The sequence below is a fragment of the Cnephaeus nilssonii genome (genome assembly GCF_951640355.1).
Source record: "Cnephaeus nilssonii genome assembly, chromosome: 3".
NCBI classification, from domain to species: Eukaryota; Metazoa; Chordata; class Mammalia; order Chiroptera; family Vespertilionidae; genus Cnephaeus; species Cnephaeus nilssonii.
This window is the reverse complement of record NC_137074.1, coordinates 57667019-57684199: the sequence shown is the minus strand read 5'-3', so window position 1 is coordinate 57684199 and position 17181 is coordinate 57667019. Positions and strand designations below refer to the sequence as shown.

Sequence of the window (17181 nt, the reverse complement as noted above, 5' to 3'; positions counted from 1 at the left end):
TTCTCAAGGCCATTTACGACTCTATCATTGACTTATTGATTGGAAAAACATAGCTAATGAAACACCTGCTAACAATAAACTTGTATCAACAGAATATTAAGGAATCACACATTTATTATAGTAATTTTCAGATTATAAAAAGCAACATCATCCAAAAATACCTTTTTAATATAATCCTAAGTGAAACTGTGCCGACTGATTGGGGTGCGGGGGGAGCGGGATGAACTAGAGAGTTTATCTGAGCACGTTACTGAGAAACTGTTTTGAGATGGGCAAAGAAGTTGAGATAAATGATAACCCATTATGAGAAATGGGTTATCAAATCTGTTTTTATTTGTTCAGAACAAATTAAAAAATCCAAATATTCAGAAACAAATGAGTATATGGGAAATAATAACCACTGAATTTCTTAAACAGATCTAACTTTCTAGGTAATGTAATTCTCTGTCATCATTAGAAAATTGCAGAAATGTTTAGGTTTGAAACTAAATCCTTGTGATCTAATTCACATTCTGGTTATTTTAAGAATGCACCACTTACCTCACTGACTTCTCTATGTGCCTCTCCAGTTCTATTCTGAGCCTCCAGGAGAGTAATCAGAGAAGATAGTTTTTCTGAAAGTCACAAAATAAATATCCTTAGAAGATATAGGTAAAGTGTTTAGAAACCTAGAGGCATGATTTTATGTGTGAGGCTATGTGAGATGCATGAAATAATCAAGAGGAAATAAACAGATAAAAGTAGCTTGGGAGAGAAAAGGCTTACTAAAAAGAAATGGCAAGAAAAGAGCAGGTATAAGATAGAAATGGCAAGAAAAAAGCAGGTATTATCATCTACTACTAGGTGAAATAAAATAAACTAGAGGCCCGATGCATGAAATTCGTGCAAGGGGCTCGGCCCCCGCCACCGTGGTGGCTGCCTCTGCCTCAGCCCCCACGGGTTAGTCCAGAAGGTCGTCCAGTCTAATTAGCATATTATGATTTTATTATTATAGAAAGTGGAGGCTTTAAAGTAAAAGGACATCCAAGCATGTGACAAGAAGCAGTGATTTCTGTAAAATAAGTTGGGACTTCTAGGGCAATAAATTTGCTTTAATTTATCCATAACCCCACTGTATTCATAAACATCTTGTATTAATATAGCACTTATAATGTCCTCAATGTTCTTTTACATGTGTTCATAAAGACATCAAATTTTAGCACTAGAAGGGAGCTGTCCAAATCTCCTCAATGACCGTATGAGGAAACAAAGAAATGTCATGACCTATATACAGCAGGTTCATAGAGAGCTGAAATCAGAATCCAGTCTTCTGAGTTCTATCCCATGTTCTATTATAATGCAACTAGAGGCCTGGTGCACAAATTCGTACATAGGTCGGGTCCTATATATATAGAGAGAGATTTATCACTCTCTGAAATGTTCTTATTTAGATACATGTTTATGGGCTGTCTTCCCTTCTAATATGTTCAGAGCATCCCTAGAACTAGATTAATGCCTGACACATAAAAATTTGCTGAATGAACATTCATGAAACAAATAAATTTAAGTCATACGATATGTTCAGACACTTCACAAGATTATTTGAGAAGAGTGCAAAAGGTGAGGTGAGCGGAACATGATGCATAAAAGAAAGATAACCTATAAGACCAGATGGGAAAACTAATACAAAAAATCCTTTTTTTTTTCTTTTTTGTATTAGTGGTCTCTGCAGGAGTGAGCAAGGAGAACAGAATGCATGTAATACCTCTAAACCATAATGAGCTGCATGACAATGATAGGTATTGTTCGTAAAACTGCAAAAATAAGCATCATGGATAGGTCTCAAAGAAGTGCTATGAGTGGGTTGAACAATGAGCTGAATTTGTGGTGGGGACTATGGTGGGAATCCTATATAAGAAAACCCTAATATGCAAATTGACCGAACAGCAGAAGAACTGGTTGCTATGATGCACACTGACCACCAGGGGGCAGACGCTCAACACAGGAACTGTCCCCTGGTGGTCAGTATGCTCCCACAGGGGGAACGCCGCTCAGCCAGAAGTCTGGCTCACGGCTGGCAAGTGCAGCAGTGGTGGTGGGAACCTCTCCCGCCTCCATGGCAGTGCTAAGGACCCCTCAGGGGATGTCTGACTGCTGGCTTAGGCCCGCTTCCCGGAGGCAGGTGGCAGGTGGACATCCCCTGAGGGGTCCCGGACTGCAAGAGGGTGAAGGCCGGGCTGAGGGACCACCTCTCCCTCCCCCCCCCCGCCCCCCCCCCCCGTGCACAAATGTCGTGCACCAGGCTTCTAGTAGTCTAATAAAGGAATAACCCCCAGTTTAGAGCTAAGTGGAACTGTAACATGATGAAGGTGGAAATACTGGCTTTAGCATTTAAGAAATGAGACAAACTTTACTTGGTATTCATTTTCACTCAAGACATAGCATATTAGTTAATCCAGTATAAAACAGATCAGTAAAGCGTTAACTAAATGCTACTAAAATCAGAAAGTCCTTGTGAAGCGGGTGATAAATGGGAGAAGGAATGTCTTCATCCTTACTAACTATTCACACACATTCCTACAGAATAAAATGCTAAATTTAGTTCAATCCAACAAAACTTTATTCGGCAGCTACTATTTGACCGATACTATTCTAGTTGTTGATAAAAGGTAAAGCAAAGAACAACAAAAATGGCTCCTGTCCTTAAACAGCTTAACTTCATCTCTGAAGAGCAAATAATGTAAAGTATAAACATATTATTTAAATATAATATGAAAGGAATGCAAGGATGTTACAAAAGCACAAAAATGCATTTAAGCCAACTTTGGGGGATCAAAGTCGACTTCCTGAAAAAGATAACACTCTAGCTGAGGCCTTAAAGATAAGTAGAGGGTTCTCAGTTGAGTATAGCACGAATAAAACCCAAAATGGTTTCTACCTTTGAACCTTTATTTATACTAATCTCTATTACCTCATCTCACAAATTTATTACCAGGCATTTCTGTATTTTTTTCATTTTTCCTATTTAAAAATTCATCGTTTTATTAAAGTCCTATTTAGGCCATTCTTCCTATAACAGTCCTTGAGTACTCCAAAATGAATATAATACAGACATCCTGCAGCATTTATAACCTATGCTGCAAAAAGTTATAGTAAACATTGGTATTGTGTTTAAATTGTTTAAATGTATGTTAATCCTATCTTCAATAACCACCCGCTCAGCTATCTAAGTAAGATCTTTATTATCGAATAATCAGAGAATCTATATATTATATACATATCATGGTAAAAGTAGAAGCACTTGTGGGTTAAGAAGATAGAATTATGATTTTCATTTATACATACCATTCTCAGCTTTCAGTTCCTCCAGTTCTATGGAACTAAGGAGCAAGGCCCCCTTTTCCTTCTCTAGTTCTACCACTCTCTTCTGCAAAAAGGCAATATTCTCCTCAGTGATCACCTAAATTGTAGAAAAACAACAAATTATCTCCAGTGAAAAACTTTCATATTAGTGCCAGATCGCCTCAAGCATTTTTGTCTTCTAAAAGTTCTTCAGCCATGAAAATATGTTAAAAGTAGCATTACTGCCCAGACGGCATGGCTCAGTGGTTGAACATAACGCTATGAACTAGAAGGTCACGGTTCGATTCCCTGTCACGGCACATGCCCGGATTGTGGGCTCAATCCCCAGTAGAGGGCATATAGGAGGCAGCCGATCAATGATTCTCTCTCATCCTTGATGTTTCTATCTCTCTCTTCCTCTCCCTTCCTCTCTGAAATCAATAAAAAAAATACATTTAAAAAAAGAGCATCTACTTATTGCTTAAGTAATTATTAAAGAATGTTTTTCTAGGAAGAAAAAACATTTCACACAAGTTTCTAGTTCATTGATTTTTTAATGTAAAACTGAAGCCTGAATTAAAAGACAGAAATCCCAAGTCAATATATTGCGTAGAAGAGAACATTTTCAGGTCCACAAATACATAACATCACAAAATTAGACTAATGCCACCTGATATCAAGGTCACTCACTCTCCAGGAGACTGAACATAAGAGAAGCTCTCAAGGAAGAACATAGGCAAAGTAATATGTACCCCTTAGGAAAGGAAGAAGAGCCACAATTGTTTTTCGCTTGTGTTTCATTTATGCATATGTATTGTTTGCTTTTTCTAATGACCGGCAAATATCAAATTATGCCACACCTTTAGTTTTATGTCTTTTTATATATTTTTCTTCTCCAAGGGGATTATTCTGTATATTTTTCAGAAAATTGTAGAATTTTTGAGCCTTGAGTGTCTTTATAGCTCGCTTAGCCCCAAACCTTCATTTCATGCTTAAAGAAATGACAAGAGATCAGTGTAAGGATTTTATGGCTTTTATCCTGAGGGAAGTTCCCAATTTGCTTTATATAGGGCAGGTGAAACACAGAAAAGCCATAGGTGTTTCTGGCTTGAGGAATGAGGAGACAGACTTTGGGACAAATTTAGGGGAGCCCTAAATTCTATATATAAACTATGAACAATGACCTGCACATTTGCAGGGCTGACTTGAAGCAGTCCAGCTAAGACAAAAATAATACAACCAAGTTTTGAGTGGCTGCCTACCACAGGCCAGAGTTTGTGGTTTGAGTCCAAATTACTGGCTGATAAAAAGTAATCAAAACTCCTCAGATTTTAGAAATAACAGAAGAGAGTCTTGAGAAAAAAAACACTCATAATATTCAATACAAAATCACTTATCACACAAAGAAATAGGAAATGTGACCAATTCTCAGAACAAGCAAACAAATATAATCAACAGAGACCAAGTACAAAATGATGCAGATTTTGGAATTAGCAAACAATGATTTTAAAGATCTCTGATTATAAGTATCTCAGGACATAAAGAAAGTTATCATTATAATGAATGAGAAAATCGGAAGTCTTAGTAAAGATTTCCATAGAAAGACAAAGGGCAAAATGGGCACGAAAATTATTTGAAAAAATAATGGCCAAAATGTCCCCAAACATAAATTTATACATATAAGAAACTTAATAAAAGCTAGGGAATAAAATTACAAAGAAAACCATGACTAAGTACATCAAACAAGGATAGAAAGAAAAGTCTTTTAATATATATATATATATATATATATATATATATATATATATATATATATATATATATATATTATTGATTTTTTTACAGAGAGGAAGGGAGAAGGATAGAGAATTAGAAACATCGATGAGAGAGAAACATCGGTCAGCTGCCTCCTGCACACCCTCTACTGTGGATGTGCCCACAACCAAGGTACATGTCCTTGACCAGAATCGAACCTGGGATCTTCAGTTCGCAGGCCAGCGCTCTATCCATTGAGCCAAACCGGTTAGGGCAGAAAGAAAAGTCTTAATGTTGAAATTGTGATCTGGGATTTCTAACTTTTGTTAATATAATACATACAGCACCTATAGCATAAAGAATAGCACAAGGGGATAAGGACACATGCAATATCTTAATCAGTAAAAAACAAAAATAGCACAACAGTTTATGATGATAAGATTTCTACATTTTAAGGGGAGTGGAACAGTATTAACTCTAAGAAGACTGAATGGTTAAGGATGTATATTGTTAAAAAGATGCATCACATTAACAGTAATCAAAGGAAAAATAGAGTAGCTAAATTAATATCAGACAAAAGTACATCTCATAGCAAAGAATGTCACCAGAGATAAAGAAGGTTATTTCATAACGATAAATGGGTCACAGTAAAAAAGACATAAAAATCATAGATACAGAGAAAAATAGATGGAGGAGAGCTTGGGGAGCTGGGTGGAAAACATAAAGAGATTAAGAAGTAAAAACTGGCAGTTACAAAATAGTCACAGAGATGTAAAGTACAGCATAGGAAATATAGTTAATAATACTGTAATAACTACATATGGTGCCAGGTAAGTGCTAGACTTAAAGGGTAGGGGGAGGGTTGTGCATGGGGAGACTGTTGTCAGTTCGCAACTTATACAAATGTCTAACCACTGTGCTGCACACCTGAAACCAGGAAAACATTGAATGTCAACTGTAATTAACACACACACACACACACACACACACACACACACACACACACACACAGAAAAGACATAAAAATCCTAAATGTTTATATCCCTAATAACACAGGTTGAAAATACATGATACAAAAACTGATAGAACTATAAAGGAGAAATAGATAAATTCACAACTATAGTCTGAGATTTCAATAATCATCTTAATAATTGAGAGAACAAGTAGGCAAAAAAGCAACAAGGATATAGTACACTTGCACAACACTATCAACCAACATGACTGAGATTTATAGAACACTCAGCCAACAAGCCTATACATTATTTTCAAGTATACCTGGGACATTTAAAACAGACAATATTTAGGGCCATGAGACAATTCTCAATCAATTCTTAAAGATTCAAGTCATATAAAATAGGTACTCTGGAATTAAATTAAAAATCAGAAAGACCTCTAAACATATCACCTACAAATATATGAAAACTTAATAACCCAGAGGGCAAAAAAGAAATAAAAAGGTATATTTGTATTGTAAACTGAGTGAAAATAAATTTGAGGGATGCTGCTAAAGCAGAGTTTAGGGGGACACTGATAGTACAAAATGCCTATCTATACTAATAAAAGGGTAATATGCTAATTAGACTGGACATCTTCTGGGCATCCTTCCAGACAAAGCCATGGTGGCGGGGGCTGAGACAGAGGCGGTTAGGGGAGAGCAGTTAGGGGGTGATCAGGCCGGCAGGGGAGAGCAGTTAGGGGCAATCAGTCTGGCAGGAGAGGGCAGTTAGGGGGCGATCAGGCTGGCAGGAGAGGGAAGTTAGGGGCAATCAGGCCGGCAGGGGAGCAGTTAGGGGGCGATCAGGCCAGCAGGCAGAGGTGGTTAGGGGTGATTAGGCATGCAGGCAGGCAAGCAGTTAGGAGCCAGCAGTCCTGGATTGCAAGAGGGTACAGGCCGGGCTGAGAGACCCCCCCCATGCACGAATTTTGTGCACCGGGCCTCTAGTCCTATATAATAAAAACCTAATATGCTAAGTGTCTAGTCGGCCGTTCAACCAATCAAAGCGTAATATGTAAATGATATGCTAAGGCCGCTCAACTGCCCGCTATGATGTGTACTGACCACCAGGGGGAAAATGCTCCAACTAGTAGGTGAGCTTGCTGCTGGGGTCCAGCCGATTGGGACTGAGCGAGATGGGCCGGACAAGGCCTGGAGCCCTCCCGCAGTCCCTCCCTGGCTGGCCAACCTCCCATGTCCCTCCCTGGCCCTGATCATGCACCAGTGGCGTCCCTCGGCCTGGTCTGCGCCCTCTCGCAATCCGGGATCCCTCAGGGGATGTCAGAGAGCTGATTTTGGCCTGATCCTGCAGGCCAGGTCAAGGGACCCCACTGGTACATGAATTCATGCACCAGGCCTCTAGTATTAGAAATAAGAAAGGTCTCAAACTAATGGTCTCAGATAACACCTCAAGAAGCTAAGAAGAAATCAAATCCAAAGTAAACAGAAGAAGGAAATAACAAAGATCAAAGTATAAACCAATAAAATAAAAATAGAAAAAAAAACAGAGAATCAATAAAGCCAAAGCTGTTTTTTAGATCAGTAAAGTAGTTAAACCTCTGGGCAGTCTAACCTGTAATAAGAAAGGAAACACAAATTACCAATATCAGGAATGGGAGAGCTGACATCACTACAGATTCTACTGACATCAAAAGGATAATTAGGAACTATTTGAATAACTTATGCCTAAAAAATGAGATTTTAGATAAAATGGACAATTTTTCTACAAGATATAGAACAAGTATAATTTGTACAGAAATATGCTCCTGCGAAGAAAACTTCAGGACTAGTTGGTTTCACTGGTGAATTTTCACCAAAAACTTAAGAAAGAAATAATACTAACTATACACAAAACTTTAAAAAAAACGAAAGAGAAAGGACAACTTCCTAATTCATTCCAAAAGGCCAGCATTACTCATTCAGCAGCACCAGAAAAAGATATTAAGAAAACTATAGGCAAACTAATATTCCTTAGATCCTAAGAAACCCAAAACACCAATCAGAAAGAATGTATGCATCCCTATGTTCACAGCAGCATAATGTGCAATAGCTAAGATCTGGAAACAGCCCAATTGCCCATCACTAGACGAGTGGATAAAAAAGCTGTGGTACAGCCCTGGTTGGTTTGGCTCAGTGGATGGAGCATTGGCCTGTGGACTGAAAGGTCCTGGGTTCGATTCTGGTCAAGGGCATGTGCCCAGGTTGCAGGCTGATCCCCAGGGAGGAGTGTGCAGGAGGCAATCAATCAATGATTCTCTCTCACCATTGATGTTTCTCTCCCTCTCTGAAATCAATAAAAATATATTTAAAAAAGTAGCAGTGGTACATTTATACCATGGAATACTATGCAGCACAATCTCTTATCCTTTGAGACAGCATGGAGGGACCTGGAGAGTATTATACTAAGTGAAATAAGTCAGTCAGAGAAAGACAAGTATCACATGATCTCACTCATATGTGGAATCTTATTAACAAAATAAACTGATGAACAGAGTGGATCCAGAGACATGGAAGCATGGAACAGAGTGTGGAATCTCAGAGGGAAGGTGGGGGTGGGGGAGGTAATCATCCAAAGAACTTGTATGCATATATGCATAGCCCATGGACACAGACACTAGGGTAGTGAAGATCTGGGGCGGGGGATAGGGAAGGGCTGGAGGGGGTCTATGCGGGGAAAAAAGAGTAGTATTTTCAACAAGATTAAAGAAAAAAAACACACAACAAAACCCCTAATAGTCCTCATGAACATAAATACAAAATTTTAGTAAATTGAATCCAACAAAATAGAAGGATAATGTATTATTACAAAGTGAAGTTTATCTAGCAACTCTCATTCACTGCTGGTGGGAATGTAAAATGGTACAACCACTTTGGAAAACAGTCGGCAGTGTCTTAAAACCTTCCAAATATTTCCCATTGATCTAGGCATTCCACTTCTAGTTATTTACCAAGAATAAAGCAAGCATAGATTCAAACAAAGATTTATAAAAGAACATTCACAGAAGCTTTATTCATAATTGTCAAAAGCTGTCAACCATTCAAATTTGTCCAACAATAAATGGATAAATTGTAGTATGTATGTATAATATCCTCAGTTATACAAAGGAATGAATTATTGCTACACACATAATAGGATGAATCTCAAAATAAGTATTCTGAACAAAAGGAACCAGAAAAAAGTAAAGAGCATATACAATTCATGTAAAATCCTAAAAAACACAAACTAAGCTATATGACAGAAAGAAGATCAGAGGTTGCCTGGGTAGGGAGAGATGTGAAGAAGAAATTAACAGGGGACCTGGTAATGAGTATGTTCATGCTGTTTATAGTGGTGATGGTTTAATGCATATGCCAAAATTTATCAAATTGTATCCTTTAAAAGTGTGCATATTACTGTATGTAAATTACACATCTATTAAAACTGTTTAAAAGGAAAAGCAATAGATAAATGAAAATAAAATTCAAAAAACATCAAATCATCAAGGAAATTATAGTCCAATCATGCAAAAGGAAAATGCAGTATATTCATAAAATGGGATACTTTTCAGCAATATAAAAGAATAAATTATAACAAATGATACAATATGGATGAATCTCAAAATATGCTAAGTGAAAGAAAGAAGCTTTATACAAAAAAGCACATATATATGGTTACATTAATATGATGTTGTAAAACAGGCATAATCATTCTATAGTGAAAAATTGAACACTGATTGTCTCTGGAGAGGAAGGGTAGGATTGACTGCAAAATGATATGAGTTGAAACCTATTTAATTTTATTAACCAATGTAAACCCAATTTAAAAAAAGGGGTATGAGGATACTATTGTAATAATATATCTTGTTAAGGATTTGGATAACACATGTATATGCATTTACCAAAACTCAATGAATGGTATACTTAATATTTTTACATTTCATGTTTTATAAATCCTCAAAATAACTATAAACAAATATTAAAATCTAGTCAATAACATGCATGCTGAGATATTTAGAGAAAAGTGTATACAACTTACCATAAAATGTGTAAAAAAATTAAGATGACTCACTGGATTGATAAATGGAAATTTGGTAAAGCAAATACAGTAAGATGTTAGTGACAGAATCTAGATGTTGGGTATACTCATGTCCTTTCAATTTTTTTGAATTGTTTAAAATGTCTTAACAAAACATTGGAGGAAAAAGTTAAGAATGAAAGAATAGAAGCGATTGGAAAGCCTAGATGCTAGAAACTAGGAAACAAAAGTTTTAATCAGTGCACAGTACTGCCCAGGGAACGTGGGACTCTGCTAGACAATATGTCTGTCAGTTTGGAAAGATATCCTCTCTAATAAAATGGTAATATGCAAATTAACCACCACTCTGCTACATAAGCCACGCCCACCAGCCAAGCCACACCCACCAGCCAATCAGGGCGAGTATGCAAATTAACCCCAATCCAAGATGGCTACAGCCACACAGAGCAAGGTTTCCCAGGTAACAGAGCAAGCCAAGCTTTCCATAGCCGTTGCAGGCCTAAGCCTGCACTCAAGCTACAAAGTTTCAATTATAGAAGGTAAACAAATTCAAACAAATGGCAGCAGAATGGAGCTTGAGAGAGCAGGCCAGGGTTGCCGGCGGCAACAGGGGAAGCAAAGCTTTCCGCACACCCTGGCCGGGCTCACCCGCTTAAGGCTACAAAGTTTCAATTGTAGAAGGTGAATTAACTGCCACAGAAATGGCTGCCGGAGCCCCAGGCTTGGCTCCGCTCCAGGCTACAAAGTTTCAATTATAGAAGGAAAATAAATTCCAGATACCAGGGCCTCCCCTTGGGTTGCCAGGGGGCGTGGCCGGCCTGCAAACCACCACAGGCCCCTCGCTCAGGCTGCCCCACACCCCAAGGGAACTCCCACCCTTATCTGTGACACCCTTCAGGGCAAACCAGCTGGCCCCCACCCGTGCACCAGGCCTCTATCCTATCTAATAAAAGAGTAATATACAGATTGATCATCACTGCAACACACAATATAGCTGCCCCCATGTGGTCAAAGATCCTGCCCCATGTGGACACAAGATGGCCACCACAAGATGGCCAGCAGGAGAGGGCAGTTGGGAGGCACCAAGCCTGCAAGGGAGGGCAGTTGAGAGGGACCAGGCCTGCAAGGGAGGGCAGTTGGAGGTGATCAACCCTGCAGGAGAGGGCAGTTAGGGGTGACCAGGCTGGCAGAGGAGGGAAGTTGGGGGCAAACAGGCTGGCAGGGGAGCAGTTAAGCATCAACCAGGCTGGCAGCAGAGTGGTTAGGGGGTGATCAGGCTGGCAGGCAGAAGCGGTTAGGGGCAATCAGGAAGGCAGGCAAGCAAGCAGTTGGGAGCCAGCAGTCCTGGATTGTGAGAGGGATGTCCGACTGCCCGTTTAGGCCCGATCCCACCAGGATCGGGCCTAAACGGGCAGTCGGACGGACATCCCTCCAGGAATCCCAGATTGGAGAGGGTACAGGCTGGGCTGAGGGACAACCCCCCGCCGTGCACAAATTTCGTGCACCGGGCTTCTAGTATTCTTATCTTTATACATGGAGATGAATGAATCCAAGTATCCTAGTTTGACACTAGCTAATTAAGATCATCAAGCTAACTCCCTTTGTTCTAATATTCATGCTTAATTAGCAGCCTTCTTGTGATTATAAACCAACTTCCCACAAAAATTTTTATAGAAGGTAGAAAGAAAATACTGGCCAATCAACGGCCACTTGGTAATTAAATGTTTTACTGTTAATTAATTAATGAGAACATTATGATTTCTATAATACACTAATAAATTTGGTTAGGCTAAAATGCAAGCATTAAACCTGATCAAATCTCAGCCTACCAAAAATGAAATTGCCTTCTCAACTGAGAAAACTGATTATAGATTAAAAAAGAAATTATTACTCTCCAATACAGACTTTTAAGATCTTAGAATCAGAAGGGCTCCCGAAATCATGGTGCTTGTTATCTATTTTTTTCTCATTATTTGTTCCTGAGACACTAAATTAATGTCTTTCCTGATTCCTTCCAAAAAAGCATTTTATCAGGCCTAAAGGACAGAATTTATGCCTTCTGGAATAAATTCTCATTAGAACACCCAAACACAAATAGACCATATTCATAATAAATGTGCATTTAATTACCTGTGCACCCTCATTATAAATATCTGGGAAAGAAGTCTGAGTTGCTGTTTCATCATTCTGCAAAGTTGGTTTATTTAGAAATTGGCTAATTTCCTTGGATTTTTGCTCGAGTTGCTCTAAGGAAAAGAAAATAAATAGAAATAATCTCTGCCTCAAGTCTGAAACTTAGTGAGTTATTATTTTTTAGGGATACATAATATGCTGTTTACTTTTCTTGATTACAATTATGCCACCAATGACAACATTTTTTTAAACTGTTTAAATGATCTCAAGGACCAAAAGGCATCCTCAGTAAGCCCCTTGCTTCAAAGGTAAAATAAAACAGGCCTACATGGCATTTTTTGTTCTATTTCTTTAGTCTTCACTGAAGTGTTACAAAGCCCCTGGAGATTTTATAGCAGTTTTAAACATGAACGTGGTTCACTTAAGAGGGAGTGTGCTTGTAACACATCGTTCCCATGTTATGCGCCTCCAGGCTTTTTAGTTAATGTTCAGTTCTTCAATACAGACCTTCAACTTAATTCTTTTCTTTAGGTATATGCCAATCTATTAGAATTAAACTAAATTAGAGGCGTCTCTTATTATAACAACATTTTTTTTCAAAAAATGTTTTCTTAAACCTTCATAAAGGATAAGTTTTCTTTAAAAAGAAATTTTCAATTATAAGAAAAGGATTCAGATCCATGTCCCCCTACCTATGCACCTAGATCTGGCCTGAGTTATCCACAAATTAATTCAAATCCTACTCAATTCAGTCACTGAAACCTTCAGACCCCAATCATATTTCACATAGCATTTCTTTAAATATCTGACACATCATGATCAATAGTTTTTAGTACTGTAATGATAATTATAGTATTAAGCAAGATTATAATTTTCGTCAGAGACAGGAGAAACAGAACAAAGAGTTCAGAAGAGATGCCTTTCTTAATCCTTCTATTGATTCAATTGGTTTGAGCAAATGATGCCATTAACCCTAAAATTCTGAAGTAGGAGCACTCAAGTTCTGGACAAGTGAGCTTCAAAAGCAATCAAACACTGACCTTCCAGCTGCTGAATGGCCTGGGCTGAATGAAGTGCCTGCTCACTCTTCTCTTGGAGCAGCTTTGAATTTTCATCCTGTAGAGCATCACAGGCAGAGTGTAATTCTTGCTCAATCTTTTGAAGACTCAAAATGTGAGAGGTCTTCTCTTCCATTTCTGTTTTGTGCTTCTGCTCCAAAGCACTGTACCGGGACTGAAGTTCAGCCTGCGCTTGACCTGCTTGCTCAAGCTGTTCCAGTAGATGACGCATTTCTTCCTGCAGGTTATGAAAGGATAATTTTCTTTCTGCCACTTCAAAGTCCATCTTTTCCATCAGAATCTTGGACTCCTGTCTTTCTGTTTCCACAGTGTTTCTTAAAGTATTATGCTCAGCTTCTATCTGCTGTAACTGCTGAGAGAGAACCTAAGAAAAAAAGACAAAGTCTCCTGAACCATAAATTCATTCTTTCATCTCAATAAGCAAAGGGAAGTGCCTCTTCTAGGTGAAGCATGGGCTAGACACTCAGCACCAAACCTACAACCGTGTAAGACCCTCAATGTTTGCTTCTTGATACTTTTGAGAGTTTGTATTTATTTGTGTCATTAATTGTATATTTATTTGAGTCATTATCTTTTAATTTCTGTCTCTCCCAATACAAAATAAAATCAATAAGAGAAAGAGACTGTATCTGTCTTATCAACATTGCTCTCTAGCACATAGCACAGTATATGGTATTTTGAGTACATAGTACTCAAAAGACAATGAATGAATGAATGAATGAATGAATGAATCAATCAATCAATCAATCAATCTAGTCCCTGCCTTCAAGGGACTCAGAGTTCAGTGGTTCAGTGGAAGAGTCACACTTAGATCATTACAATGCAAAATTATAGACACCACGAAAGAGATACTTAAAAGATACTAAAAGGAGCAGAGAAGGAGGGAAATTTACCAAAAGTCACATATATGCAATCATCTATCAAGTACCAATCTAGTAAGTGACATAACTGGGATTTGAACCTGATTATCCGATGACAGCCAGAGAGGGGCCTCAGTGTCAGGGTATGGCTTTTGTTAGGATTGGCGATAAGGGAACATGTTTCTATGCAAGAAAGTCCTTCTTAAAAAGAGTTGAAAATTAAGAAGAAAGGAGATGCCTGACTTTCTCCAGCAGCGTCTGCACTCACGTGAACAAGCAGAGAATGTGAACTGTGACACCAATTCCACATTACAATGTGGCTTTTTAAATGTGACAGGCAGAGACACAAGGAATCCAAGAGCTGGTAGAAGAATAGCCAAAATAGTTGAACATGGGTCTATACTGGACAGGCAAAAAATAGAGGCCAAAAAGAACTAATACTAAAGAAACAAACTGAAAGGATCAAGGAACTCAATGAGAAGAAAGGTTAGGAAAGTCTAAGAAAGAGAACAATAAGGTGGGTTACAGTCATGGAATGGAATACTTGAGTTTAAGATCTTAGAACATCAGCATCCTTGATCACCTTTAGATTCAAGGGAATATTACAAAATGGTGGGATTAATTCAATCCAACAGAAAGTCAACCAGCAAAAACAAAGAAGGGACAGTACATAAAGCACAAGAATCATTCAAGGCAGAGAAGAGGTAAACTGATAGAAAAGAATCACCAGAGGAACATATGACATTCAAGAGAAAGTAAGACCCTAGGTCTAAAATCACAAAGGAAAAGAACAGCAAAGAAACATATGAAATGTAAGTTCATTGGGAGAGGGGAGGAGGGGACTGGATGAAAGAAGGTGAAGGGATTAGCCAGAGAACACATATGCATAGCTCACAGACAACAGTGTAGTGATGGGCAAAGAGAAGGGGCGGGGAGGGAGCCGGTTGGAGTGGGCAAAGGTGAGGGGGGTAAATGGGCATATCTGTAATAGTGTCAACAATAAAAATAAAGTAAAAAAAGAAATAAATTACAGGAAATATTAAATTAAAAAAATATGTTAAATGTAAGCTTCACGAGGGGAAAAACTGTACTGTATCTGTTTTGCTTACAATGAATCACCACCACAGGGAATTTGTTGAAAGAATGAATAAATGCCATCAATTCTCTGAAAACTTATAACAAAAATCTTATACCTGCTACCTGGCAAACTAAAGTAGAAATGAGTAGTGCCGAGGCGGACAGTAGAGATCAGAGGGCAGTACCTGGTTTCTCTGTTCGGCAGCAGTCAGCTCCTGTTGCAGCAGGTCCACAACCTGAGCACGGCCCAACAAGGCTTCTTCGTGCTCTTCAAGCTTCCTCTGTAGTACCCGCAGTTTCTGAGAAGAAAACATTTTAGACATAATGTGCTAACACATGAGCACTATTATCTGCTTACCTTTCAAAATGTCATGAATATTTGTGCACTTAAGATTTTTGGACACTGAGGATTACAGATTAAAGAGTGGGACACCAGCATGCCATGCTCCCCAACCAGCAGCAAGAAAGAATCTCGAAAAAGGTCTCTTCCAGAGCACTGACAACCAACAAACTGAGACGCAAGCAAGTACCTGAATTAGGGAGCCTTTCTAATAATTAAAGAAAATGATACACATCCACTTTTTAAAATTATATAGTCAATGTACTGTACCTAAATAACACAGGTACATATATATCTCACTCACCAAAGAAAACATTCTCTGCAGGCAAGAACCATTTTTCTTTTAGTGTCATGCACGGGACATGCACTCAATAAACATTTGTTGAATGAATAAATCTATGATACATGTATACATTAATATTCTACTTTAAAAAGTGTCGATTTCTGAAACCTTAATGGTGTATTCTGAAGGAATGCTTAGAACTTGGAAAAGTTTTCACTCAAAATAATTAAATGGATCAATCCTGAAAGGCCACTGGAGTCCTTTTAGGTACCACACTGCACTACACACTAAACAGAAACAAATACCTTTGAGTTAGTAGTTGAAAAGCTCAAAATCAATGAAGCCAATTCTCAAAAGAGATTCAATAAATTTTTTTTTAAATATTGACTTGATGAAAGACTTCCTGGTTTCAAAATCAATCCTATTTGAATTTAATTTTTGAACATTTAAAACTGGCTTCATTGATTTGAAGCTTTGGATCAGGTTTTTAATGCACATAGGTAATAGCTTATGATCAGCAAACCAAAGAGAAACCAATTTCTGACTACCACATACATTTGCCAATTAAACTCAGCTTTTGAGTACCAACAACCTGGTTAAAGAGGCAAGGTAAGGATAAGAAAAAAATAATCAATATGCAACAGAAGACAAGGACACCAAAAAGAAGCCCATTAAGGAGCACGCTAAGACCATGTGAAGAGCAGTGGGTAATGGTGAAAAAATGGCTGTGACAATTTAATTAAATGTTAACCAAAATGATAGTCATTCTACTAAGTTTTAGCAACACACCTGTTGCATCTCTGTTTCCACATCTGCCTGGGTTACTAACTGAAGAAGCTCATCTTCATGAAGACGAACTTGTGTTTCAAAGCGGGCATCTTTCTCTCGGACCACCTGCTGCATGGAACTCAACTAAAGACACACACCAGAGAAACTATACAAGTTACACTCCCCAAATATCACAAACAAAACTCACAGACTATTCTCCAAAGATTGACACTGAGAACTGATAAACAATAGGTTCTTCTAATTAAAGTTTGAATGTCAAAGTTGATAATGTTGGAAGAGAGGCAGGCCTGACAGTAACTTCCAAATGAGACAGAAAGCCTATTATCAAATTCAGAAGTCACCCTAAATATAAATTCTGATAGAAAATTATATTTGCATGGTTGCTAGAAATGTTTAAGTATTCAATAGTTATATATTTTTTAAAGTTTCAAGGAGGTTAGAAAATTAAACATACAAAGTGAAGTTAGATTTCTGTTAAGCCCTAGACACTTCTTTCAATGTTATATTCATGCTCGAAAAGTTTCAAATTCTCATA

General features: G+C 38.1%; 1 protein-coding gene across 4 annotated transcripts in view; it reads right to left on the bottom strand.

Moving 5' to 3' along the window:
- GOLGB1 (golgin B1) overlaps positions 1-17181 on the bottom strand; it is an 89808-nt gene that overhangs the window by 41162 nt on the left and 31465 nt on the right. For 2 of the 4 annotated variants that reach the window (XM_079766841.1, XM_079766842.1), the window contains exons 7-12: positions 16647-16769; positions 15420-15533; positions 13259-13661; positions 12216-12331; positions 3325-3439; positions 541-614 (exon numbers count right to left, since the gene is read on the bottom strand). In XM_079766841.1, the coding sequence (XP_079622967.1) occupies positions 541-614; positions 3325-3439; positions 12216-12331; positions 13259-13661; positions 15420-15533; positions 16647-16769 (945 nt within the window). The remainder of the gene's footprint in view (positions 1-540; positions 615-3324; positions 3440-12215; positions 12332-13258; positions 13662-15419; positions 15534-16646; positions 16770-17181) is intronic. The other 2 variants (XM_079766843.1, XM_079766844.1) reach the window with 2 other exon arrangements.